Here is a 26910-nt window from a genome sequence, read left to right as displayed (position 1 = left end):
TGAATACTGAGAGCATTGAGAAGTTAGATTTTGAAAAGTTGGAATATTTAAGATGTTGAATGTTTATGATTTATCAGAATTCTTATAGAGCTCAGATTGTGTAGAAGGGAGGAATTAGCAAATATTTATTGTGACGCTGCTGCAGTTTCAAGTCTGTCAAGTCCGTGTCATGTATTGGGAAAATGCTGAAAAGGACACAGACTCACAAGAGCTCTACAGACCTGTTGGGAAGTAAAAATCTGGAATACGTCAAATGATCATAAACCAGTAATTTGTAAAATTTATAACTACAGGGACACTATGTGTTATGCATGCATGTTACACATTGCAGTTCTTTAAATATAAAGATACATGAAGTTATAAATGGAGTTCTGAGTGGACTTCTGATACTGGATTTTGTCTGGAGGAGAAGAGAAATGGGTGATGATTGGAAGTGTAGGTCAGTGGAAGACAGGAAGGTGATATGGACAACTTTCTGATATTTTACTTTAGGGACAAGGTAGATGTAGGTTGCAAGGAGGAATAGCAGGTGGTGGTACTGGTGATGATACTAGTGAAGGGGCACAGAAGAGAGATAGTGATTTCTGTTTTGGACATTGTATATGTAAGATGTTTGTGTGACATTTATATGCTGTCGGTGGCAGTTGGTTATAATGATTTGGAATTAGAGGGAGAGGTGCAGAGATTATTAAGGAGAGGGCATAAAATTATAAGATAAAGGAGTTAGGCAGACCCCTGGGGAATAATAAAAATTGAGGGGCAGAAAGAGCTCCAGAGGCCAGCGAAGGAGATGGAAAAGGGATGGTGAATTAAGGAGGAGGAGAATAATGTTGCCAAGTTATTGGTGACCTCTACCTATGCTTATTTTGTTGCCCCATGATGTTAAGCCTTTAAAAAAATTTACTCTTCTATCAATTCTTATTACTTTTTGTTTATTTTTTTATTATAGTTGGAAACTGTAGAGTTGGTGAACATAATTCCCCCAATCCCACCCATAAGCCCTAGATTTGGGGAAATCTGCAATATTTCTTTACTGGTTACTCCAGCCATTGCAAATGGAGAAATTAGCTTTCTTAGCAATCTTCCAATTATTTTGCATGAACCAGAAGATTTTGCTGCTGAAGTGGTAAGTAGGCTCTTTCTTACTGGAGTGGCCTAAAATAGGATTAGCATATAGGGTTAACAGATCTTAAAAAGCTTTGTGGTGTACAACAAGCTTTCCATATGTCATTTGACATAGGTAACTAATGAGTATGTGATTTTCCCATTATCTTTTGCAGTATTAGATAGAATGAAATTAGAATTAATTGCTCACAGTGAGTATAGGATATTTTGATGTGACAGCTTTCAGATAGTTCTGTGACATTCGATACAGTGGTAGCCAAACATAAATTTTTTTTTTTTTTTTTTTTGAGAGAAGATTTCACTCTGTCATCCAGGCTGTGCAGTGGTGCGATCTTGGCTCAGTGCAACCTCCACCTCAGGCTCAATTGAACCTCTCACCTCAACCTCCCCAGTAGCTGAGACTATACAGGTGTGTGCCACCACTCCCAGCTATTTTTTTTTTTTTTGTATTTTTAGTAAAGATGGATATTTTGTCATGTTGCCCAGTTTGGTCCCCAACTCCTGAGGTGAAGTGGTCCACCTCCCTTGGCCTCCCAAAGTGATGGGATTATAGGTGTGAGCCATTGTGCCTGGGCTATAAACCTTTTTTTTTTCTTTATAACCAAGACATGGTACCACAGGTGTACTTGATGTACTCCATTTCTGAGCATTCCATATGCTTGGGTTGGAGTGAGGTGGCCAGCTTGCGCCTTATGCTTGATGGTGGAAATGATGGTGGTAAAGTTGTGGAATGCTAAATCTTAAGAATTTTTAATTTTATATATTTGTACAGTATATATACATTTTTACATATAGACATATAAAAAATTCACATACACAGCACCCCATCCCTCCCCTTGCCCCACCACTACATTCCCTGGTTGAATTTTTTCCAAGCTTTCGTCGATTTAGGGATGGCTCTTCCTTCAGCCTTACCATTGCCTGAGTAATAGTCTGTCCCTGAGACCGTCTCCAAGTCCCCCACACTTAAATTTGATTTAAACCAAGTTGACGTTTAGATTAGAAAGGAGGAGAGTTTTTGTTATCAAAGCTTTATATTAAAATATGTTGACCTCAATTTCCATTGTATATTAGTTTCTATAAATAGAGACGTTTCATTTTTCAAGATGGTTTTGATTTTTCATGTTTTTTTCTGAATACACTCTTGTCTAAAGGTTAGTTTGCTCTCAAAGAGTGTATTGCTTTTATTTACCTCAGAAAGCTGTAAATTTACCATTTTATATATTTTCCTTAAGAAAAATTAGCTTTTAGAAACTTTTGGGATCCTTGAACCTGCATTCTTCCCCTCTTGGGAAATAGCAGAAAAACTAGGAGTTTTCCTTTGTTTATTCAGATACAGCCTGGACCCACTCCCTCAAGGTGATTTAGGACCCAGCCCTCTGTTACTTCTTTTGTCTTCCCTAAGAATCTTTCCTCACTAGTTTCACGTTCTTACCATTGTAAGTTGAAGTAGCAGAATGATTAATGGTGAAAATATCTTGGTTTTTTTTCCAAGATGACTTTAAAGGGCAAATTAAAAAAAAAAAAAGAGGATACTCCTCTTTTAGGAGCATAAAAAGAATAGTGTAATATACCATTAAATATTCCTTTATATTCTTCTTTTGAAAAAGCTTGATCATAATCTATAGTGATCCTTTTATTACATATTTTTAAAGTGTACTGCCCTTGATTGAAACTACCAAAGTTTGTTTCAGAATTGTTATAATAGCTTCCACTTATTTAGCTTTATACTGTAGATAGGCACTGTTCTAGATAATTTACTTAAACAATTCCTAATCATCACCACAAACTTGCAAAATAGGAAATTATTAGTTTTATTTTATATGAGAAAACTGGGATCAGAGAAGTTAAGTAACTTGCTCAAGGTAATCCACAGTCACGATAAAGTATCTGATTTTTTCCTATGGTATTTGTCCTATTGGTTAGAAACATTTAAAAAAAAATTTTTGCCCCCATCACTTAGGATGTATTTTACATGACATATAGTTTTCTAGTTTTAATCACTGGAGTTTATTTTGCAGTTTATATTGTGATAGCAGATTCTATTTTCAGAGAACCTCTAATGGAAATTTATTCTTTAGGAAGATTGCTCAATGTTTTTCAAAATTCTTTGGCTTTTAAAATATTTGTCTTTTATTAAGACAAATCCAGATTAGACACATTTTTGGGTGAGGGTAATTTTGTATATAAATTTGATTAGCAAAAATTAATACAAATATGTCTAAGTTTATTTCCATGCTTAGAGGATTGTTTGGTTGAGTTTTAATGCATTTAATAGTTCACTTCTCTATATAGAATACATATGTTCACATACTAATATATGTATGTACAAACTAATAGCAGTAGCAAAGCTTATATAATTTGTGAACATGTATTTGAGAAGAAATTGTCCTGTTCTTTTCTTTTTATAAGGTGTACATACCCTTATATCGGGATGGAACTGATGGCCAGGCTACTGTCTACTGGAGTTTGAAGCCCTCTGGCTTTAATTCAAAGTCAGTGACCGCAGATGATATAGGTCCCTTTAATGGTTCTGTTTTGTTTTTATCTGGACAAAGTGACACAACAATCAACATTACTGTCAAAGGTGATGACATACCGGAAATGAATGAAACTGTGACACTTTCTCTAGACAGGTAATAACCTATTTAGGTAATATTCAGTAGCATGTATGTTTGAGTTCTCTTCAATAACTTTGATTTTCATTTTATTCTTTTATCTATATAAAGTTAAAAAAAAGCAAAAGGCTCATATTGGCCTTCAGACTTTTTTGTTATTTATTGATGGCTTCTGATTAGACTATGAGTGTAATTATATCATTCAGTGAATTTTTACCCTTCTATTTCTTGTGAAGAAGCACTACAGAGAGATTTGATGGAAGGTATCAGATAAATATGAAATGTAGCTAATATTTTGTTATATTAAAAGAAAAAGCCCCAGCAAATCTAAAATGTTAGGTTAAGCAAACAGTTCTGCTGGCTTTAGGCTCAACAGAAAAGAAGATTAGAGCTTGGGAGTAAAAAGAAAACATTAATCTTCATATAATGAAATTCTCTTTTATACACAGAAGTTAAACATTGATTTTATGACCATTTTCTAAAGAATCAAAAATTGCACAAATTTAAGAGGTATCTTTTTAGTAATAAAAAGAATTGACTTAGCACTTCTCAGTGGGTAATTTATATTAAGAAAATTTCACAATCTCTCAAAAACAGCTTTTTTTCCCAGTAATTCAGAAAATTCTCTATAAATATATAAAATACTGTGTTTAATGATTTAATGATTTTAAGAAATCAGAATCAGTCTTCTCTCTAACACAAGTCTCTTTATATGAAAATTGATTCATATTAGAGAAGGTTACTGTGACTTGAGGGCTTTGTGCATTCATGTTTAGAAACAATAAAATTCACAGATAAATCTAAGGAACATTTTGTGTTGTATTATTCAGGACTAAAGTAGTACAAGTTATTTTATATATAATAACTTTTATATAATCCCCGGATCTCTTTATATCACTGTCTTTTAGGTTTTTCTTTGTAGGCGTTTTGTCTAAACACATTTAAAAAAAATCTGATGAGTAACTATTTTTATTTTTATGTGGAAGAAAAATATGGAATGTAGATAACAAATTATTGAATGTCCACTGTTCCTTTTGCTTTCTTTCAAAACCATATTGAGTTTACTTACTTTCTTACATGAAGTGTAAAACAAAACAACCATAATACCAAGCAAAAAAAACACCCCAAAGCAAAAACTAATTTATGACACACACACACATACATGCACACACACACGTGCACACACACACACACACACACAGAGGCTAGATGACGTATGGTTTTAATGTATGTTTTAGACTTAAATCTTAAGAAAAGTTATTTCATGCGATCAAAAATCAGTAAAATCTAATGAAAATTGGAAATCTCTTTTTTCATTTTTGTCTTTTTTTATTCAGTAAAGCATTAAGTGTAAGCATTCAGTGGACAATCTTGAAAACAACTAAAGAGAAAAAAGCAGTGATTATAAACCAATGCTGTAATAATCCATAGAAACTTTGTTAGCTGACAGTTTGTACTCTCAACTAAATGTTTAAAGAATTATTTAGATTATCCATCTGCAAATTGAGTGACTATTCTTTATATTCTTTCAAAATATTCATTTTTAAATCTTATCATGTAAACCTTTTAAATTAAGTATAATTTTTAATGTTTTCTTTTTTTTCTGTCTCCTATGGGTAAAAATAGTACATAAGGAAGTACAAATCATAAGGTAGAAAATTTCGGAAATTATTGGTTCTTTTCAAATGGAGAAAATTAATTCAAATGTAGATTAAAATGTTTTAATTTGATTAGTAATTGGTGCATACTTGCATTATCTCAATTATGTGTGAACAAGAATGAGCAAATTTGAGTGTTCAGACACATTTAGTTACGTAAAATAAAATCTAGATTGCATATTTTATCAAAAACTCCTTAATTTTGCAAATTTTTAACAAAGTTTGAGTGAAAGAATAAATGAATGCTGCTGTGATTACGATAAACCATAATATTGCAATAAAATAGTTAACAGTTTATTGTGATAACAGTTTATAATTTTTTCTCAATGTCAAATCCAAGTTCAAATTCTCTGTGTTTCAACTAACTTTAGACAAAAGTTGCCCTGGTCCTAAAAAATTTGTGGTGGTTTCAAATACCATGCTGGGTAAAAATATTCTATTTAGGTTTCCTCAAATCACAATTTCATTATGCCAGTTTATTTCAGAGAATTTGGATATATGTGGTATATAACCCTGTATTTATAAATGATACATTTGACTTTAAAAATGAAGCTCTAGGGCTCTACATTTGACATGTTCTTTCAAGCCTGTTTGAAAATGAAAAACAATGGGGATTTGGAAAAGTGTTTTGGTTTTCTGATGCAAAGTTGTATTTAAGTAATATTTGGCATAATTAAATGATATATTACTTCCTCAGTATATTCCTGTGCAAATGATATAAGGTATAGATTTCTCTAGTTATAGAGTTTTGTTTTTTCTAACTCAAATAACAACTGGCTTTAGATCTGAGACTAGAGGTTTTTATTTTTTTTAAACCTAATTAAAGCTACTAAGTAATTATAAGCAGGGCTGAATGAAATTTGTTCAGCTGCTGTGGTTTGTGAGCCTGTACAGTGCTTGGCAGGCACAAGCGCCTTGGAGGAGGCCTGGAAAGGAATGTCTTGAATGGGTCTTGACATGCTAGCTAGCCATGGGGTCTTCTTCCATAAGTGGGAACTGCTGAACCTCTTGCTAGCATTTGTCAATAGCAATGAATTCAGGGTGCAGAGTTCCCATAAAACGAACATTACTAGCTCTTGGGAAAAAAAGGAAGGCTTTCTTTAGCTTTATTTTTCTCTTGCCATTCTAAAGTTCTAGCAGTATTAGTGAGATTTTGGCAAATGATACCCTGCCTCCTTTTCCCCCCCTCCCACACTTCTTTCTGTGTTGACAGGGTAGAAACTGAAAGGTTTGTCGTGTATTTTGGGTAAGTGTACAAAATAATACCTTGTTTTTGGTGATTTAGTATTTTGTTTTACAAGTGATCATTTTTGGACAAAGCTGCTCTTCTGCATGATTACAGGTCTGGGGAAATTTTGCTTGTCCACCTGGATGTGCATGCTTTGTGTGCAGTTTCATTTTCTAATGATAAGAGGAGTTTATACAAAGTTATTTATTTTTGGTCTTAAGAGTTTTGCACTGTGAATGCATTTAAAGTATTTGTTAAGAAGTTTGACAATTAGTGCAATCACATTTAGAGGATCTTAAAATTAACTTTCCTTGTAGGTACACATAACCTCAAAAATAATTATTGTGCTGTACTACTGAAATTTTTACCCAACATCTTTTATGAATCTTGTAGCTTGTTTAACAGAGAATTAGCAATCAATTATCTGAATGGTTTCATTGGTTTTCTGAGTACATCCAAGATACAATTTCTTGCTTATATCTCAGAGCTGTATACAGAACTTTTCAGAATTTGCATTTCACATAAGGGTAGCATATTTTAAGTAAGTGTAAAAATAAATTTGTTAATGTTCAGAATGGATTTTTATATTTTACAGTCTGATTCAGTTTTTTGTTTTGTAGCTTATGTGGATATAAAAAAATTTTAATTAATGAGGCTATTAATGTAAATGACGGACAAATTTGCTGTGAAAATCATATGATTCTTTTAACAATATAAAATGACTCTCCTATTATTTAGACTCTCTTCTGTGGCTACTAGCATGTTAGATATTATCAGATTTCTAAAAACTGGGAAGGATTGTTAATTCAGATTCTCTGTTAAATAGGAGGTGAGCTTTTTTTCCCTATATATTTCTACATATGAATTGTGGTTTCATTGTGATTTGAAGTCTGAGCATGAGTACATTTTTGGTTCAATAGGAGATGACATTTGGAAAGGTTTAGAGCAGCTTGCAGGATTGATAATTCTTAAGAGCCTGCTGGCTTTTAAACCCTCAGAGCCTTGCAGTCCAAGTCCCTTTGATCATTCTAATTATGTTCTGAATGTTAAAACCAGAAATTAAAAAAAAAACATATTGTTTTAATATGTTTTTGGAGATATGTAGGAATTGCATCTTAGATCTATTCTATTCTTTTTTTTCTTATATGTCCTACATTTTCTTTTATACTAGAAGAAAAAAAGCACGGGTTTAAAATGAAAGAGAATAGAAGGCATTTGAAACCACAATGTATTCCTAAAATATAATCATAATTGTCTTTATTTCTTTTATCAGTGTGGCTTGCTTTAGTCCATTTAGTTATCTAGCTATTATGTACTCTATTCAGTTAGTATAATCTTATGTAATGAGTTTAAAAAATAAATTCAAGTGTATGTAAAATCGAAACAATTATGTTTTAAGATATCCTCTAGCAACATGTTACGAATTAAATTTTTCTAAAACTGGGATGAAATCTGCAAATTTTGATACTTTATATAAATAAAATAGATTGAGAACCTTTGGTTACAATATTATTGGTATACATATGTAGTGTTTAGTTTTTGTCAAATAAAAAAAGATGTAGTGAATTCAGAAATAGAAGTTCTTTCATAACTGTTATGAGTAAAACTGTTTTGATTTTAAATGATTTCAACACACCTAAATTCACATAAGGTCTAATTCCTAATAGACTTCCTTTTCATTATCTAGAAGAGTTGTACATACTGCTTTAAAAGCCGGCAAAATTCAGAAGTAAGCCTGTAAGTAGTGGGTGCCATTTTTTCCTCTGACTTTTCTAGGGTTAACGTAGAAAATCAAGTGCTGAAATCTGGATATACTAGCCGTGACCTAATTATTTTGGAAAATGATGACCCTGGGGGAGTTTTTGAGTTTTCTCCTGCTTCCAGAGGACCCTATGTTATAAAAGTAAGTATGAAAAAAACTTCCATTTATTCCCTGCTCATAATTTCAGAAGAATGATCTCAAAGAATTTCAACTTTTGTGGATTTTTTTTAAAGGAAGGAGAATCTGTAGAGCTCCACATCATCCGATCAAGGGGGTCCCTTGTTAAGCAGTTTCTACACTACCGAGTAGAGCCAAGAGATAGCAATGAATTCTATGGAAACACGGGAGTGCTAGAATTTAAACCTGGAGAAAGGGAGATAGTGATCACCTTACTAGCAAGATTGGATGGGATACCAGAGGTATGGGACTTTATTTTTTCTTTGTATTTCTCTGTAAGATTGATAGTATTTGGTATATTATGAATATAAATATTTTGAACATTGGCAAAGAGACAGGAAAGAGGTGGGCAAGAAAAGATTGAGAAGTACATAGATTTGGAAAATTTTTAACAAAAGTTTAAAAACTGAAGACTCATTCAAATTAAAATGGTATTTTTGTCCCACATAAAAAATACCAAACAATTTTAGACTTTCAGTGTATGATCAGTTTTCATCCCCTTTTGGCTTTATTTATGTTAAGGCTTCCTTTAAGTAATATGTATTGACTGAACGTTTAATGATGTGGTTTTGAACTGAAGAAATTCTGCTATAGAATTATTTTGTTGAAAAAAAGAAATTTGAATTTTATATTATGGAACCAAGTATAGTTCAATTATGCTTACTCACCAATGCATGTGTAGCTCTTAAATTAATTTTATTTTATTCACTTCTGTAAGTTTAAATGACTAGATCATCAGTGATAACATTCAGTTTTCTTATCATTTTAGAGTAATATCATTGTTTCTCTCTGTCTCTTTTTGGGCAATGTATACATATTTCTGGTGTCTCTTAATTGACAGGAGAATGCTAATTTTTTAAGGAATAATATCACCTCTTTTGTCCTTTTAGTGAGTTATACATTTCTGAAAATTTGAGTATATAATATTCTTGAATATTTATAGTTTTTAATTTGTTTTGAAAATGTCAACTTTATAATTTCCCCACTTTGGCACATTCATTTTAGTTGGATGAACACTACTGGGTAGTCCTCAGCAGCCATGGAGAACGGGAAAGCAAGTTGGGAAGTGCTACCATTGTCAATATAACGATTCTGAAAAACGATGATCCTCATGGGATTATAGAATTTGTTTCTGATGATCTAATTGTGATGATAAATGAAAGCAAAGGAGATGATATCTATAGTGGTAATTTATTCTGTATCTTATATTGTTTTCTGTTTACTGAAGAAGAAATATATATATGTATATATATTTAGTTATTTCTTTATTAGCTAGTTATTTCCAGTTGCTCACCCTGCCTTAGAAATTCCACATAGTGAAGAATTTTTTTAGAGTCATATTTAGGATCATGATTTATATTTCTCACATAGTATAGAGATGATACTGATGACTTCAGTTATATTTTGATACTAATTAAGCATCTGCAGTGCAACTCAAACACCCAAGCACAAGTCCATCCAAATAGGGAGAACCTTAAAACTAAGAACTATTGCTAGGGAACTATTGAGATGACAGGAAATGATAAATATTTTATTTTTAGAGCCGTGTCTGTCTGCGTAAGGAAACCACACTAGAGCTGGTGGCTTTCTATAACTGCTTTTAGCAGATATCCTCACAGGACTTTATGATAGGTGTGCCTAATTCATTATCATTCTGTTTCCCATGCCGACTGACTTCTAAATTCACAAACTAGAAAAGATTGAGTCCATTTATTCTATTAATTATATACCTACAGAGGGAGGAACAGGCTAATATATTTTTATGTGTACCTTAAAAGCTGTGTTAAGCAAATAGTGGGCTTTTATTAAAAAGAGGTGTTGTTTTTATTTTTGTTTATTTGACCAATTTCTTTACTCATCATTTTAAAGTTTAGTATGTGTTCACATATATTAAGTATGTTTCTATTTTGCAGCTGTTTATGATGTAGTAAGAAATCGAGGCAACTTTGGTGATGTTAGCGTATCATGGGTGGTTAGTCCAGACTTTACGCAAGATGTATTTCCCATACAAGGGACTATTGTCTTTGGAGATAAGGAATTTTCAAAAAATATCACCATTTACTCCCTTCCAGATGAGGTAAATGTTGCTTATAACTTTCTACCTTACTTGTGGTAGTTGTTCAATAATATTTTTTTATTAAATAATTAAGCATCTGGTAGTATATTTTGTGATATAAGTTTGTGATAAAGAACTCAGATGTGACAGTGTCTGACCATAAGCCAAAAGAGCAGTATTATTTTTTGGTTTCTCTGAAGGCATATTGAACTCTAGAACTGACAGTGGCAGTGACATTGCTCATGTATCCAGTATCAGGGATTCTTAGTTGTGGAAGAGGTGAAGCCCTCGGCTTGTATTTAGTCCCTTTGAAGGCAAGGCCATATATCAAATGTTCTATGGTTCAATCTCAGCATCAAGACACAGGGCCATATGAGTCATGGACCAAACATGGTGTTTTTTCTGTCTGATAGTAAAGTGAAAGATCTTAGTAACAACAGGGAGTGAACCTTTCTGAGGAGAGCGGCACTTAGAACAGCTGTGGAGGCCGATCCCCTTTCTGTCAGACCCATTCCTCAAGAGACAAAATTCTAACACCTTTCTGTTTTGTTTGGGTGAGAACACCAGTTCAGAGGGATGAAGTGAAAAATAAACTGTTCACCTGGGTATCCATTTAGGCTCAGAAATATGGGGAATCAAATCTTGTTAGGGCATGGAGTAAGGCCTGTATGACCTATGCAGTTGAAACTTTAGTAAGCTTTGTAAGAGGCCTTGTGAGCTGGCTGAGCATTATTTACTATGACAAACTCTGCTCTTAAGTGTTCAAAAAGTGATTTTTATGTTTCATCTTAAAAATCTACATGTTTCCCATTTTCCTACAGAAATAACCTTTCTGGTATATCTGTTTTTAGCTTATATAAGGCAAAATATCTATATTTCCATTTAATTTCATAGTCTAAATAAAGTGGCTGTTTGTATGAATGCAGATGAAAATAGTTTTGGGGGTGGACTGAGTTTTGTCTGAATATGTTAGGGAAGGTTTTTGCCTCAGAAAAGGAAATGAATAATAGCAGTATTAATGGTGCTTAAAAAAAACCTCAATAATTTAAGAATATATAATGTAATTTATATGTATAAGTCACCTGACTTAAAACATGTAACATTTTCCAAAGATTCCAGAAGAAACGGAAGAATTTACCATTATCCTACTGAATGCCACTGGAGGAGCTAAAGTGGGAAACAGAACAACTGCAACTCTGAGGATTAGAAGAAATGATGACCCTATTTATTTTGCAGGTGGTATTGCTGTCTTACTTGAATGAGCTTACATATTTCTTAAGCAGTATATATATATGTGTACACACACACACACACACACAGAGCAATTTTTTTCACTGAACATTTTCAATAAAGTGCAATTGATGCTTGTTTAAATAGGATTTTATGACTCACTTGAGGGTTATTTAATCTATTTGAAGTTTTAACAAATACTTTAAAAAAATTTCTGAAGCAAAGGAAAATAAGTACTGTTTTGTTATCATTTTCCCACTTTCACATTTCTGGGTATTTTTTTTCTTTTGTGCAGAAAATAACACTTCTCCATGTGATTCTTCTAATACACAGTCTAGCTGGTTCAGGGCTAGATTATGTGTTAGAAGGAGCTGAGTATTGTGCCTAATGGATGGCCATGTACTATAATAACTAATCTTTAATGGAAATATTAATTAAAGTTTTTTCATTTTGCCACTTTAGTGCTTTATTTAGAGCTGTCTTTTGCTACCTGAAGCATCTTTTAGTTTTGTTTATGAAATGGTTTATGTCTAATTCTTTCTTGAATCCTTTTTGTCATCTATACATAGGTTAATTTACCGAATGCAGGAATCTTTTAAACCTTTTATATTTTATTGATTCACATTCTTAACCTTCAGTTAATGTGTACTTAATGAATTAGCCTTGTGTTCAAACTTCTGGTAACTGCTGTGACAAATATAAAACATAAGACCTCTGCGCCTGTTCTCAAGGAAGTTAAATCCTCAACTTGGAAATGAGATTTATGAAATAGTAAGCAAAGGATTTGAAATAGCATGCAATTTGATGACAAATTCAATGTTGAAGATAATGAATTTTGTAGGAATTAAGGCGAGAGGACAACCATTGGCTGTTGAAGTAATCAGAGGGGACTCATGTCAGAGTTGGGAACAGCTAATTATTTTAGCAAAGACACGGTAGAAGGCTTCTCTCATGGAGGGCAGGGAGAAGCACAATGTGATCTGAAAATATGTGATGGAATCAGAAAAGCTCACATATTCTTTCTTTGTGGATATTTCAGAACCTCGTATAGTGAGGGTTCAGGAAGGTGAGACTGCCAACTTTACAGTCCTCAGAAATGGATCTATTGATGTGACTTGCACAGTCCAGTATGCTACCATGGATGGGAAGGCTACTGCAAGAGAAAGAGATTTTGTTCCTGTTGAAAAAGGAGAAACACTCATTTTTGAGATTGGAAGTAGAGAGCAGAGCATATCCATATTTGTTAATGAAGATGGTATCCCGGAAACAGATGAACCTTTTTATATCACCCTCTTTAATTCAACAGGTAAGTAAATTATGCTTTTTTTAATGGCAGATCTGCCACAGTGCTTTAATAAGATGAAATTAAGCACTACTGTCCAATAATGAGGACAAGCAGGGCCTAACTATATTTGAACTGTTCAAGGGCAAAATTGTTTCATTGCTTTCTTGAGAAATGGGGTGAGGAATATATGTGTTGAACATTTACGTATTTAGTATACTTGATGGCATCCTTTTTAACCTTCTCTTTACAATATGGCACAAATAGAAAATTCCGACATATAAGGAAGTGAATTCTTACTGCTAAAAGTAACAGGCCTTGGGAATATGGCTTCCCTAGGCATTGCTTAGTCACCCAGCCACTTAAGGGATGGGTATCCTGTAGCATTTTTCTTGGAGAAGGGTGCTGGCACACTTGGTTGGGAAGCTTAATTCTGTAGGCAGCTAACCTCAATTGTTTGATAATTCTCTGGAACCATAGCCAGAATGAATGACAGTTTGCAACGGAAAAAAGATGTGCTTGTCCTTCTTCTCCATATTATAAATGAAACAGGACGTTTTGACCTCACTCTTTGGGTTTTGAGAATGTTTGGGCTCTTTCGTCTGTAAATTGGAAAGGCCTATTAGCTTCCCTTGATATTTCTTTTTTTTTCCCCCTTGAACCTTTTGAGAGTAAGTTAAAGATATGATGCTTCATCACCCTGAATACAATAGTGTGTGTTCTCCCAGAGATGCCCTCATGAGCTCTAATGCTTGCATCAGGTCACTGTGGTGCTCTCCCTGCCACCCTCAGTGGATTGCCAACATGTGTTCCATCTTGTGCCTTTTGGACTGAAAGATTTAGAAAGAGAAAGAGGAAGAGATCTCTTAATTACTGTTTTAGCTGTGTTTTTCATTCTCCCTATCTCTTTGACCTTCTCGATTGCTGTCTTTCTATTCCCCTTCCTCTTTTTCTCCTTTTGTTTTTCTCTGCCTCTCATTTTTCACATAGCTTAACTAAGAAAACACACAAAAACGTTAAAACTAAAAACTATTATCTTGTGAGGAAAATTTCACTTTTAGGAAGAAGCCACAAGGGCATGGCCGGCGCGGTGGCTCATACCTGCAATCCCAGCACTTTGGGAGGCCGAGGCAGGGGGATCACGAGGTCAAGAGATCGAGACCATCCTGGCCAACATGATGAAACCCCGTCTCTACTAAAAATACAAAAAAAAAATTAGCTGGGCGTGGTGGGACATGCCTGTAGTCCCAGCTGCTCAGGAGGCTGAGGCAGGAGAATTGCTTAAAACCAGAAAATGGAAATTGCAGTGAGCCGGAATCGTGCCATTTCACTCCAGCCTGGCGATAGAGTGAGACACCGTCTCAAAAAAAAAAAAAAAAAAAAAAAAAAAAAGCCACAAGAGCAATTTCACAATTGCAAAAAACATCTTCAGATCTTATGTAGACTAAAAATATTTGGTGAATCCAATCATTGTAAAATTTAAATGAAAGGAATTGCTACAGATAAAAATAATTTTAGTGAAGTAAAAGTGGGAAACAAAGTTTTACTGTGAAGTATAGAAAAGCGATGACGGAGTGACAATATCTTAACAGAATTTACTCTAGAAATAAATTCTTGATGACATTTCTTAGTGTGATTCTGGTAAAAATTTTTATCTCAGAAAGTCACCATGGTTAAACTATCGTTAGGAAAAAAAATGTCAATGTAGTTAAATAATAAATGAAACATTCTGAACCTCTTGTAAACAGTATGGAAATTGACTTTTTTTTTTTTTTTTTTTGAGATGGAATCTCACTCTGTCACCCAGGCTGGAGTGCAGTGGTATGATCTTGGCTCACTGCAACCTCTGCCTCCCAGGTTCAAGTCCTGCCTCAGCCTCCTGAGTAGCTGAGACTATTGGCTGGCACCACCACACCTGGCTAATGTTTGTATTTTTAGTAGAGACGAGGTTTCGACATGTTGGCCAGGCTGGCCTAGAACTCCTGACCTCAAGCAATCCGCCCGCCTGGGCCTCCCAGAATGCTGAGATTACAGGTGTGAGCCATTGTGCTCAGCTGGAAATTGGCTCTTGAAAAAGAGTTTAGTTAGTTTGTTCTATGAAATATGTTATTGCAGATATATATATATGTATATATATATATGTATGTATGTATATATATATGTATGTGTGTGTGTATATATATGTATGTATGTATATATATAAACATTTCATTTTGAGAGAAAGAGAGAGGGAGAACACAAGACGTGATTGGGTTATTGGGCTGAGGTATGTGTGTTACCTGTACTGCTGCTGCATTTGACTTTAATATACTTTCAGAAATGATGGCATTTAAAAATCCAATTACTTTAGTTAAGAAGGCTCAGATGACAAAAATCTCTAGAACTTGTAACAGCTCTTTTCCTCTTTGTTTCCTCCATTATGATGTGGAAACATCAAGGACTTGTGGGGCCCATGATGGGACTCTGTAGAGACAGCATCTCTGACATGACCTAGTGCTGGCAGTGACTGTTTAGCCTGATACTTATCATTTAGAGCATATGCTCTGATATTGAATCAAAGGATGTGGCCATCCTTCAAGCCCTTGTTAAATATTCCCAGTTCGTCTTGCAGAGAAACACAATGAATTTTCAGCACCACCTGGGACATGTTGCATTACAAATGCACGTGATAATACAACCCTGCCAAAATTAGGTTTTGTTATTTTTGTTAGATTTTATTATACACTCTTTATTGTCAGCATTTTCTACACAATGTTTTACTATTTTTATGTCTTTTTTCCATTGAATTTTCAAGTGAAGTTGAGTATAGTTATATATTTGTATAATTGTTTTGATGAGCTGGTTTGCTATATATAATTTGTTTCTATAATTTTAGCTGTAGGTATTATATACATCTAATTTTGAAAGTGTTAGTTGCGTCAGTTCATCAGCATATAAATTCTGTGCACCAGTTACTGAGCATCTATTTTTTTCAGGGCATGAATTGAATAAGAATCATTTGTCCAAGGATTGTATAGTAAAATTGTGTGTGTATGTCTGTATGTGTATGTGTGTCCCAGTATAATATGATCATTGTTATGATAGACCGACAAAGAGCAAAGTGCCATAAGAGCACACTGGAGAGGCGCTTCACTTAATTTGGGGATTCAAGGACTAATTCCTGGAAGATTTATTGCTTGAGGTGGGTTTTCAGGAGGGACAAGTTAGGTGAGTGAAGATGGGAAGGACTTGCTCCCCTATGCAACAGCTGGAGTAAAGATGAAGAGATAAGGACTTCAGGGAAGTAGCAGTGCCAACATGCTGTGCAAAGAACTGGAGTAGAAAGGAAGCAAGCTCAAAACCGTGGTGATTGCTTTGTTTTATGTACAACCAGATCAAACTCTGCTGTCCGAAGGCAGAGGTATAAAGGGGATCCCTAAGGCCAGTGATTCCAGTGAACATGGGCAGTAGTATTTTTATGTTATTGGGTAATCCTTTATTAATTTTATGAAATAAAATAATATCCCTTAAAAATTTGAAATTGGAAGAAATTATATTTTTGATTTCTAAGTAAGCTATTGAAGCTATATTCCTATTTGAAGAAAAGTGAGTTTTTCAATAAAACTCATTTTAATAAATGAGTTTTAATAAATGAAAAGTGAGTTTTTCAACAAGACTCATTTAGTTCATTTGTAACTAAAAAACAAAATAGGAGCTATTTTATCTTGAATTTATGTAGCCATCTCTTTCTTTGTATGTATGTTTGTATATATGTGTGTGTACATAAATATCTTGGAAATATGGAGCAGTATTTTGCATTTGTTTGACCTGCAGTGAGGAATTCTTGCTAAAAATGTGAACTGAATTATAAATTTCTTAATTAAAAAATATATATTTAATAGTAAGTTAGCTACTCTCTGTTATTTTGACTTTTCTATTTTTAATCTAGGTGATACAGTAATATATCAATATGGAGTAGCTACAGTAATAATTGAAGCTAATGATGACCCAAATGGCATTTTTTCTTTGGAGCCCATAGACAAAGCAGTGGAAGAAGGACAGACTAATGCATTTTGGTAAGCATATTTAGAGAAGGCAAATTTAAAATTGAATGAAATAAAATAAAACCATTAAGTATGTGAAAAACTGAAATATTGTTAATCCTTCAAAATTTAAGAATTTAAGAATTGAGTAATTTCAAAGTTGGTTGTCTGAATGAGTGGTAAATTTTGTTTATGCTGTTGCCACTTATCTTAAAAAAAAGAAAAAACTTCAGCTGGCAAGCAGAAATTATTCTCCTCACCTCCCTCATTCAAACTTCAATCCTTCACGAGACTGAGAAGCTTGAATTATCCAAGTTCATTAGAAACTCTTCTCTCAGATGATATGTGACTACTCCCACCCTGTACTTAGCTTTTGAAAAACTTTTGACAACTGTCATGTAGTATTTTGTGATGGAGCTTGGAAGTTATATTTCAGTTTGGATTTTTAAGACATGACTTTTCAGACTGCTTCTCTTTATTAACCTTCTACCTCATTCTTCTCTTCCCATGAAATTCTTCATAGCTTGCTTAGTAGAACTAGCTGCCTTGTTTATTGAAAGATGATAGATAGTAAAAATATCCTTGATAACACAGGAAGCTCTCGTTAGACAGTAAGATCCGCTACTTATAAATTTTCTTTAATTTATTTCGTAGGATTTTGAGACACCGAGGATGCTTTGGTGGTGTTTCTGTGTCTTGGCAGCTCTTTCAGAATGGTTCTGCTTTGCAGCCTGGACAGGAGTTCTATGAAACTTCAGGAGCTGTTAACTTCATGGAGGGAGAAGAAGCAAAACCGATCATTCTCCATGCTTTTCCAGATGAAATTCCTGAATTCAATGAATTTTATGTTTTAAAACTTGTAAACATTTCAGGTACTGTGTTTTTCCGTGTCTTATTTTATTTCCATGTCTTATTTATACTAAATTTTATATTTTATACCTGAATAATTAAAGCCATATACAAAATGTAATTGGTGAAGTATTTGTGTCATGACTATCTGATTTGAAATGTCAAAATACCCTTCTTGATTCAAGTGTTATTCTTAACATTCACTTTTTTGATATCTTAGTTTAGTTTAGTTTTAGGGATGGAGGCCTATATCCATCCTCTAACTTGCAAATAGACTTTCTGCACACCAAGTATAGTGTCTTTAATAAGACATTAATGGAAGGTAGGAGATAAAGATTCATGGAAGCTTAAAGCTTGATTTTTGTGTCATAATTTAAGCAATGAATTTTTGCATCACTTTTGGTTTTAAGCACAGAATCAAACCTTTCTAGTTCATATGCTCTCCTCAGGCTTGACTGATTATCAATAAAATTATGCTGAACTAATATTATTTTATTTCATGCCCCTAAAATGTGGTGAAAGCCAATGGTGACACTATTGTTCATTGATAATGAGTAAATTACTTAACCAGAAATTTGTCTGCTAAACAAATTCTGTTTTCCTCAGATTATACTAGAAAATACTTGAAATTCTAGCTCCTCACTAATAAATTTTCTTATTACAGGTGGATCCCCGGGTCCTGGGGGCCAACTAGCAGAAACTAACCTCCAGGTGACAGTAATGATTCCATTTAATGATGATCCCTTTGGAGTTTTCATCTTGGATTCAGAGTGTTTAGAGAGAGAAGTGGCAGAAGATGTCCTGTCTGAAGATGATATGTCTTATATTACTAACTTCATTATTTTGAGACAACAGGGTGTGTTTGGTAATGTACGACTGGGCTGGGAAATACTGTCCAGTGAGTTCCCTGCTGGTTTGCCACCAATGATAGATTTTTTACTGGTTGGAATTTTCCCCACCAGTGTGCATTTACAACAGCACATGCGGCATCACCACAGTGGAACAGATGCTTTGTACTTCAGCGGACTAGAGGGTGCATTTGGGACTGTTAGTCCAAAATACCATCCCTCCAGGAATAATACAATCGCCAACTTTACATTCTCAGCTTGGGTAATGCCCAACGCCAATACGAATGGATTCGTTTTAGCAAAGGACGATGGTAATGGAAGCATCTACTACGGGGTAAAAATTCAAACAAATGAATCCCATGTGACACTTTCCCTTCATTATAAAACTTTGGGTTCCAATGCTACATACATTGCCAAGACAACAGTCATGAAATATTTAGAAGAAAGTATTTGGCTTCATCTACTAATTATCCTGGATGATGGTATAATCGAATTCTACCTGGATGGACATCCAATGCCAAGGGGAATCAAGAGTCTGAAAGGAGAAGCCATTACTGATGGTGAGGGTCATCATCACAGTTAAGACACTGAAATTTGAAGTGTCTAAAATTTTTCATTAAAATTTAGATAAAAAAATGCTAACATGTTTTTGAAACTCTACTTATGCATTGGTTTAATTTCTTTAATCAAAGCCTGCCAAAATCATGATAAATTCTATGCTGAGTGTTGCAGAAATGAATCAGACAGTTTTGGACTTGAAGAACCTGGAATAAGTACTAGCAGAGAGATGTGTAATATATCATGATGATACCTTGTAGGAAGAAAGGAGAAAAATGAAAGAGGAACATTTGTTCTTCTGCGGATAGTAGGAGGGATGGGGAGTGATATTCCTGGCAGAGGAATGAACAAAGGAATAGAAATGTGAAACAATGTGTTGTATCTGGGGAGCTGCTGCTAGTTCAGTATTGCTGGAGGTAGAGGGTGGTGGGCATGAGGTTGAAAAGAAAGCAGGAGAGAAAAATCACATCACAGTGAAAAGAGATTATGGGTTTATACTATCAGGAGGTAACTTGGTGAATTCTGTGGAGTGCTTTAAAGAGATAATCGTTTTTGTCTTTAAACTAGATCATGTACTGATTCCTCAAGAAGCACATTTGTGTGTGCGTGCATACAAATACTGGTTATCTGCATTATAGTCACCATTCCCTCTCAGCCCCTCTATCCTATGATTTCATTCTTTTTTATATTGAATGGAAGATAGAATAGAGCTTAATAGAGTGTTTTCCTCGGAACCTCTTACATTAGTTATTTGGTTGTATTTTTCCCCAGAGGGGAAAAGAAAAAAAATAGGCCAAAGAAACATGCACATACCTACCAATTTCAATCCCATGGATTGTGCTTACAGCACTCTGTGGTATTATTTAATTTTTGGCTGTGTGAATAACAGACACCTACAAGTATCTGTTAGCCTTGATTCTTTTAGTGATGGTAGTGTTGGTAGAATGAGAATGGAAAAGATTGGGGCAAGTGGGAACTGCTGTTTTTTTCTCTGGCTTACTGCAAATAACTTAATATTTTTGTAATTTGTAACTTGGAAAGATAAGTTTAACAGCATATATAAAGTTATTAAACTGCAGTACACTTTATATTATAAAAATATATAAGTATGTGTATTATAAATGTACAGATAAATGAAAATTTAAAACTTAAATTTATCAGCTTCAGTACTCATGTAATCATCCCCCAGATCAAGAAACAGTATTCCAGAAGCCACCTTTGACTCCTCTCCAGTTGCTAACTCACCACCCTGACCACCTACTATTGGCATGTTTAAGAGCATAAGATTTGCTTTTCCTATTTTAAAATTTATGTAAATATAACTGAACAATATGTACACTTGAGGCTCTGGCTTCTTTTGCTCAGTATTATTTGTGAAGTTCCTCCAGATTTTTGCCTGTTGTAGATATTTCATGCTCATTACCATATAGAATTCTCTTATGTAACTGTAACATTATTTATTAGTGCTATTTTTAATTTCTGTTAGGGTTGTTTTCAGGTCTATTGTATATAGTACTATATATATCATATTATATATGTTATATATGGACACTCTTATACATGTTTTTTGATGACTATATACCTGCCATATGCATTTCTGTTGAGCGCATTCCTGGGGATGGAATTGCTGAATGACTGTGTGTACAAATACTCAGTTTTAGTTGATAATGCCTGTTTTCCAAAATAGTTGAACTAATTATACTCTCACCTCTAGTGTATGAGAGTTCCACTTCATTAATGTTTAGCTTTTTCCATCTTTACTTTTGGTAGACTTGTAGTGGTATCTCACAGTATCAAAAAAGGTGTATTTAAATGAAATAATTCTGTGTTTAAAACAGAAAAATTGTAAGCTGGACATATAAAACAAAAGTAGAAATCATTTACAATAAAAATAATTTACAATTATTACAAAAATCTGTAACAGTCATTCAGAGATAGCCACTATAAACATTAAGCATACTGTTAACATTTTCATATACACACACTATATATATATTTCAATATTTTTCTTCTTTATTGTCAAAATAATACATGTATATTCCATGACATTTGAAAAGTGTAAATTAAGATGCAGAGTGAAAGTTACCCTATTCCCTCCATGAACCACTGTAACATATTGGTATTTTTATAACTTTTATTTTGAATGATTTAGCATTGTGACTTAAGTAGTTAACACTACAAGTAGAGAAATAATGATCAGATTTGTTCAAAAGAATTAGTCATAGAAGCAAAGTGCTTAGAGTTCTCAAATTTGTATAGGGTTTTATATTTATAAGGCATTTTCCATGCATTACCTAATTTGTACTTCATAATAATTTAATATATTAAATAGAGGTCAGAATCAGTAAATAAATTTGCTAGCATTGCACAGACAGGTAATAGAGGAACCAAGACTTGAACATAGCCTTTAACCTCTAGGTCAGTATTTCTCTTAACATATCATAGAAACAAAACTAAAGGATATGTGATCATTTCTGTATCCTTGACTCTAGATAGTATGCTAACAGTGACACCTGTGACATGGTTTTGTAAGAATCAAGGGAACTTATAGCATTACAGTTGCCAGATAATTTAATAGGAGAGACAACATCATAGGATTTCCCAAAAAATCTGGAGCTCCAGTGAAAAGGTGATTCTGGTTTTTCTAGGCAGAAAGGTGGTCTCCGGAGTTGGTATGGGAGCAGTCATGACATTAACATGCCAGATACTTGTAACTACCCTGAAAGAGCCATCTGGGTGGAGATTTGTGAAACAGCCTTCACTCAGGCTATTGACAGGAAAATTGCTTGTACTTTTTTCCAGAATTTCTGTCAAGATCTTACATAAATATCTTACATAAATATCTTAGTTGAGTTATTAGAGAAGGAACAAGTAAAGAAAGGAGAACTAGTGAAATCATGAAAAGGGTTGTTATTGAGATATAGTGACACAGTTGGGCTGCATGTTACTATTTTTTTAAAAAGTCCCCAAGTCTTACAGATAATGTTTCTGAGAAGAACTACTTCTATTTCTACATCTATTCTATTGTTTGGATAAAAAGATATATTTGGCTGGTAGAAATACTTCTTATGAATTCTCACAACTTAAACTGAGTGTGTGTCTAAGACATCAAGCCTTGAAGATCCTCCCATCTAAGCACTTTGGGAGGATCACTTGAGTCCAGGAGTTTGAGACCAGCCTGGGCAGCATAGCAAGATGTTGTCTCTACAAAAAAAATAAATTAGCCAAGCATGGCAGCGCACTCCTGTAGTGACGTCCTCGCTACTTGTTAGTCTGAGGTGGTTGGATTGCTTGGGCTTAGTTTGAGGTTGTAGTGAGCTATTATTGTGCCATTGCACTCTAGCCTGGGTAAAAGTGCAAGATCTTATCTCTAAAGTAAATTAAACAAAATGAATTACTTCATTAAAAATTGTGATGAAATTGAATAATTCCATTTTTAAATGTGCAAGAGTAAAATTTAAAATATCATAGAATAAATTTCTATCCAAATACACACATGCACATACATAAATGTATACATTTGTATGTATGTGTGTGTCTGTATATGTTCAGATGCTTTTTTGGCTAGACATGTTGACAGACTGATAGAAGTTACTTTTAAGGATATCATCTAATTTGAAGATAGTTACCAATTCCTTTAGTACAAAATATCATAAATCCTAGTGATTATGGATTTCTTTTTAAAAATCATAATAGAAGATAATATCCAATTCATTGTATACTAGTTATGCAAAAGTTTTTTTTATCCAAAAATATCTTTCAGTAAAATTGGTTTACTTTCTGAATCACACTTATAATTTAGGACACGACAGTTGAAGGTATTGTAGCATTTAAACTTGTCTCTAATTTCAGGTCCTGGAATACTGAGAATTGGAGCAGGGATAAATGGCAATGACAGATTTACAGGTCTGATGCAGGATGTGAGGTCCTATGAGCGGAAACTGACGCTTGAAGAAATTTATGAACTTCATGCCATGCCTGCAAAAAGTGACTTACACCCCATTTCTGGATATCTGGAGTTCAGACAGGGAGAAACTAACAAATCATTCATTATTTCCGCAAGAGATGACAATGAAGAGGAAGGAGAAGAATTATTCATTCTTAAACTAGTCTCTGTATATGGAGGAGCTCGTATTTCTGAAGAAAATACTACTGCAAGATTAACAATACAAAAAAGTGACAATGCAAATGGCCTGTTTGGTTTCACAGGAGCTTGTATACCAGAGGTAAGTAGTGAGCTTGGAGAATTTGGGAGTTTAAAGAATTCATTGTAAGTGGATTTGTTTGGGACTCAGTTTTCTTTCATTTGGTAAGATTGCTTGAGCATCTACTTCAACTCCAGAAGTATGCTAGGGCCACTGATTACAAGTATAAATTATAAAATTTTTATATGAGTTAAAATTTTTATATGAACTTATGAGTTCACCCTTTGAATCAACTAAAGGAGCTGATAGAAGTAATAAGTTTGTTTTAAAGTGAAGGCTCTTCAAAGAATGCATGTTTATACTCCACATATTTACTTTTGGCTACTATTTTGGATACCTGTAAAGTGAATGAAATAATATATATTGAAAGCTTGTATGAATAATTGTATTTGTAACTTTATTAAAATACGGTTTTTTGAGATTTTATTTTTCCACATGTGAAATATGCTTGAGTAGCTAGTTTCTTCCATGTTGGGTGTAAATGCCCTTCTTATCAACCTTCTTGGCCAGCTTAATTCATTAGGCTGTCTTACTGTCTTTATCAGTTCTTTCCATGTTTTCAAAGATTCATAATCATCTTAGTTTCCTGTTCAGTAATATGAGAGCTCATGAAACTAGTTCCCAGGTGTTGTGTGTGACAGCAAGAGCTCGATGGCCATGAAAGGATGCCAAGGAACAAGAGTCTTTCCCTTTGCAAGTTGATTCTAATTGGTTTAAAAGGGTGTATAGGTAAATTGAAATGATGTTTAAAAAATGGATGAGTAGAGTTTGAAAAAAAATCTAGGTCATAGGCTCATTCTAGCTTAAATTGGAATGCTTGGCTCTCTGGAGTGTCTTTATTGCCACGTTAGCCCTTTTGTTTGGTGACAGTCATAAGAGATCTTCAAATAGTGTGGTCTTTTTTTTTTAACATCAGAAATAGAATATCCTAGACTAGCAATAACAAATGTCATACAAATCTACAACTTGAAAAAAGAAAGATATTTATCTCTAGAGGATAATACCTTTAAATACATATTCAGCTATCAAATAACTTTTACATATTTCATTTTATGTTCCCTTCTGATAATCCATAATATAGGTGCAATAGATATTATTACTTTCTCCTCTTTCTTGGATTAGAAACTCAGGTTTAGAGGCCTGAGAAAATAAGTAATGTAAGTTGAATAAAATGAAACAAGATCAAATTCAGTATCTGATTAAGTTTGGCAGTTACTAGTGCTTAATGAATATTAGTTTTCCTCTTTTTTTGCCCCTAAGGTATAATGGGAAGAAGTGGAATTTGAACCCATGTCTTGAGACTACTAACCTGTTGTCTCTCTTCCTGTGTCTTTAATTTTATCATCTCTATTTTTAAACAGACAGATAGGTTTCATCAAGTTGCGAGTACCATGTAAAGTCAGGTTCCCTTCAGTTCCCTTCAAGACCTGGCCCCTGCCTATGACTCTGACCTCATCTTGTGTTACTCTCCGCTTTGGTTATTCTGCTTCCAGTCAACTTGCCTTGCTTTACTTTCAGTGACTTGCTGACCTCTGTATTTGGAGAGCTCTTTTTTTAGATCTTCATATTTAGTCATTCAATTCTCAGATCCAAAGACAGGTCCTTAGTGAAGTATCGGATCCCCTTCTCCCAACTTGCCACTCTCCATTTGCCTAGTTTCTTTTGTAGCAGTGTTCACACTTTTAAATTCCCTTTGTTATTTAGAAGTCTTCTTATTTACTGGCTATCACCTTCCATCACAAAAATGAAAGAGCTCTTATGGTTCATTACTGTATTGATAACACTAAGAATGGAGCATAGCTGGTATTTAAGAAACTTTTGTTGGAACTTAGGAATATATTTTAATATCCAGACATGAAAAGTCATATAGCAATTGAGATATCACATATATTTAGATTCAATTTTACTACATAAACAACTACACTGAAAAAAACAAAACAACATATAACACATTTTAAAACCTGCTTAAAATGAGGAATTGCTTTTGAGTGTTTCTCTGGTTTCCATTATAGTTAATACTTAATGCTGCCTTGTTTCCCAAGCTCCATGGATAAATTGTACTTGTTGGTTTAGCTCCACCTAGTTATCAACTTTGCCTCTTCCTGAAAATCTCTGAACTTGAAAAAGGCCAGTCAAGACTTTGACCTCAGAAGATAGAACTTTGCAACATAGGCCACAGTATCTAAATTAGTAGAAGTGCTGGAAAGAAAAGAAAACATGATTGATTATTTTTCAAGATTATCTGGGAGATAAATAGCATGTATCTGTATTGGAAAGAGAAATGTTTAAATGGTTAATATAGGGAAACTATTGTTAAGTCTAAAAGATTAAACATTGAAATTTGGTTGCCAGGAAGATTACAGAATTATCATGTCTGAAAATGTGAATAGTAGTAACACAGAATTTCTACATTCATCTTGATATGATCTAAAGATGGGAATCTTTAAATATTTTTACTATCATGATCATAATCATCAATATTTATTGATTACTTAAGTCATTCTCAACGTGTGGCTTATGGATCCCTGGGGTTTACTGAGATTTTTTTCAGAGGGTCTGCAAGACCAAAGCTAATTTAATAAAAATACTGAGATATTAACCAGGCACAGTGCCTCACAACTGTAATCAGAGCACTTTCGGAGGCCAAGGTGGGTGGATCTTGAGGTCAGGAGATCAAGACCATCCTGGCTGACATGGTGAAACCCCATCTCTACCAAAATACAAAAAACCTGTGGGGCGTGGTGGTGTGTGCCTGTAGTCCCAGCTACTTGGGATGCTGAGGCAGAGGAATCCCTTGAACAGGAGGCGGGGGTTGCAGTGAGCCGAGATCATGCCACTGTACTCCAGCCTGGTGACAGAGCAAGACTCTGTCTCAAAACAAACAAACACACAGAAAAACCACTGAGATGTTTTTGCCTTCTTCATGAGATTTGTACTACAAAAACAATGGTGGCCAAAACTGCTAGCTGCTAGCATCTTTGCACACATCAAAGTAGTGACACCAAATGATACCGGTTATCATTTACCACCACGTACCCTTAGTTTAAAAAGTGCTAATTTCAGATAATGTCTTTGATGAAGCAGGAAAAAAGACCCTTGAATACTTGTGTTTTAAATATTTTGTCACAAATGAGGAGCACAAATGAAGTACTTATGCCAAATTACCAAAATATGATAGTTGTCTTGAAGAAAAGTGCTTGTGCAGATTTTTAGTTGTGCGTTAAACTAGTTGCTGTTTTTGTATCACACCATTTTTACTTGAAAAAAATGACTGACAACTTGACTTTATTGA

At 34.1% G+C, this 26910-nt stretch overlaps 1 protein-coding gene across 13 annotated transcripts in view; it reads left to right on the top strand.

The window, feature by feature from the left end:
* ADGRV1 (adhesion G protein-coupled receptor V1) overlaps positions 1 to 26910 on the top strand; it is a 602786-nt gene that overhangs the window by 72736 nt on the left and 503140 nt on the right. For 12 of the 13 annotated variants that reach the window (XR_013532585.1, XR_013532586.1, XR_013532587.1 and 9 more), the window contains 12 exons: positions 950 to 1126; positions 3538 to 3761; positions 8406 to 8532; positions 8625 to 8810; positions 9574 to 9754; positions 10482 to 10645; positions 11737 to 11860; positions 12894 to 13160; positions 17065 to 17191; positions 17813 to 18030; positions 18672 to 19415; positions 23266 to 23639. Coding sequence is in view for 10 of the 13 variants with exons in the window: in XM_035291223.3 (XP_035147114.2) it covers positions 950 to 1126; positions 3538 to 3761; positions 8406 to 8532; positions 8625 to 8810; positions 9574 to 9754; positions 10482 to 10645; positions 11737 to 11860; positions 12894 to 13160; positions 17065 to 17191; positions 17813 to 18030; positions 18672 to 19415; positions 23266 to 23639 (2913 nt within the window). In the remaining 3 variants the exon portion in view is untranslated. Of the gene's footprint in view, positions 1 to 949; positions 1127 to 3537; positions 3762 to 6267; positions 6648 to 8405; positions 8533 to 8624; positions 8811 to 9573; positions 9755 to 10481; positions 10646 to 11736; positions 11861 to 12893; positions 13161 to 17064; positions 17192 to 17812; positions 18031 to 18671; positions 19416 to 23265; positions 23640 to 26910 lie in introns of those variants that run through there. The other variant, XM_054252118.2, reaches the window with a different exon arrangement.

Source organism: Callithrix jacchus, chromosome 2 (genome assembly GCF_049354715.1).
Source record: "Callithrix jacchus isolate 240 chromosome 2, calJac240_pri, whole genome shotgun sequence".
NCBI lineage: Eukaryota > Metazoa > Chordata > Mammalia > Primates > Cebidae > Callithrix > Callithrix jacchus.
Note: the sequence above shows the minus strand (reverse complement) of the source record. Positions and strands in the feature narration are given on the sequence as shown.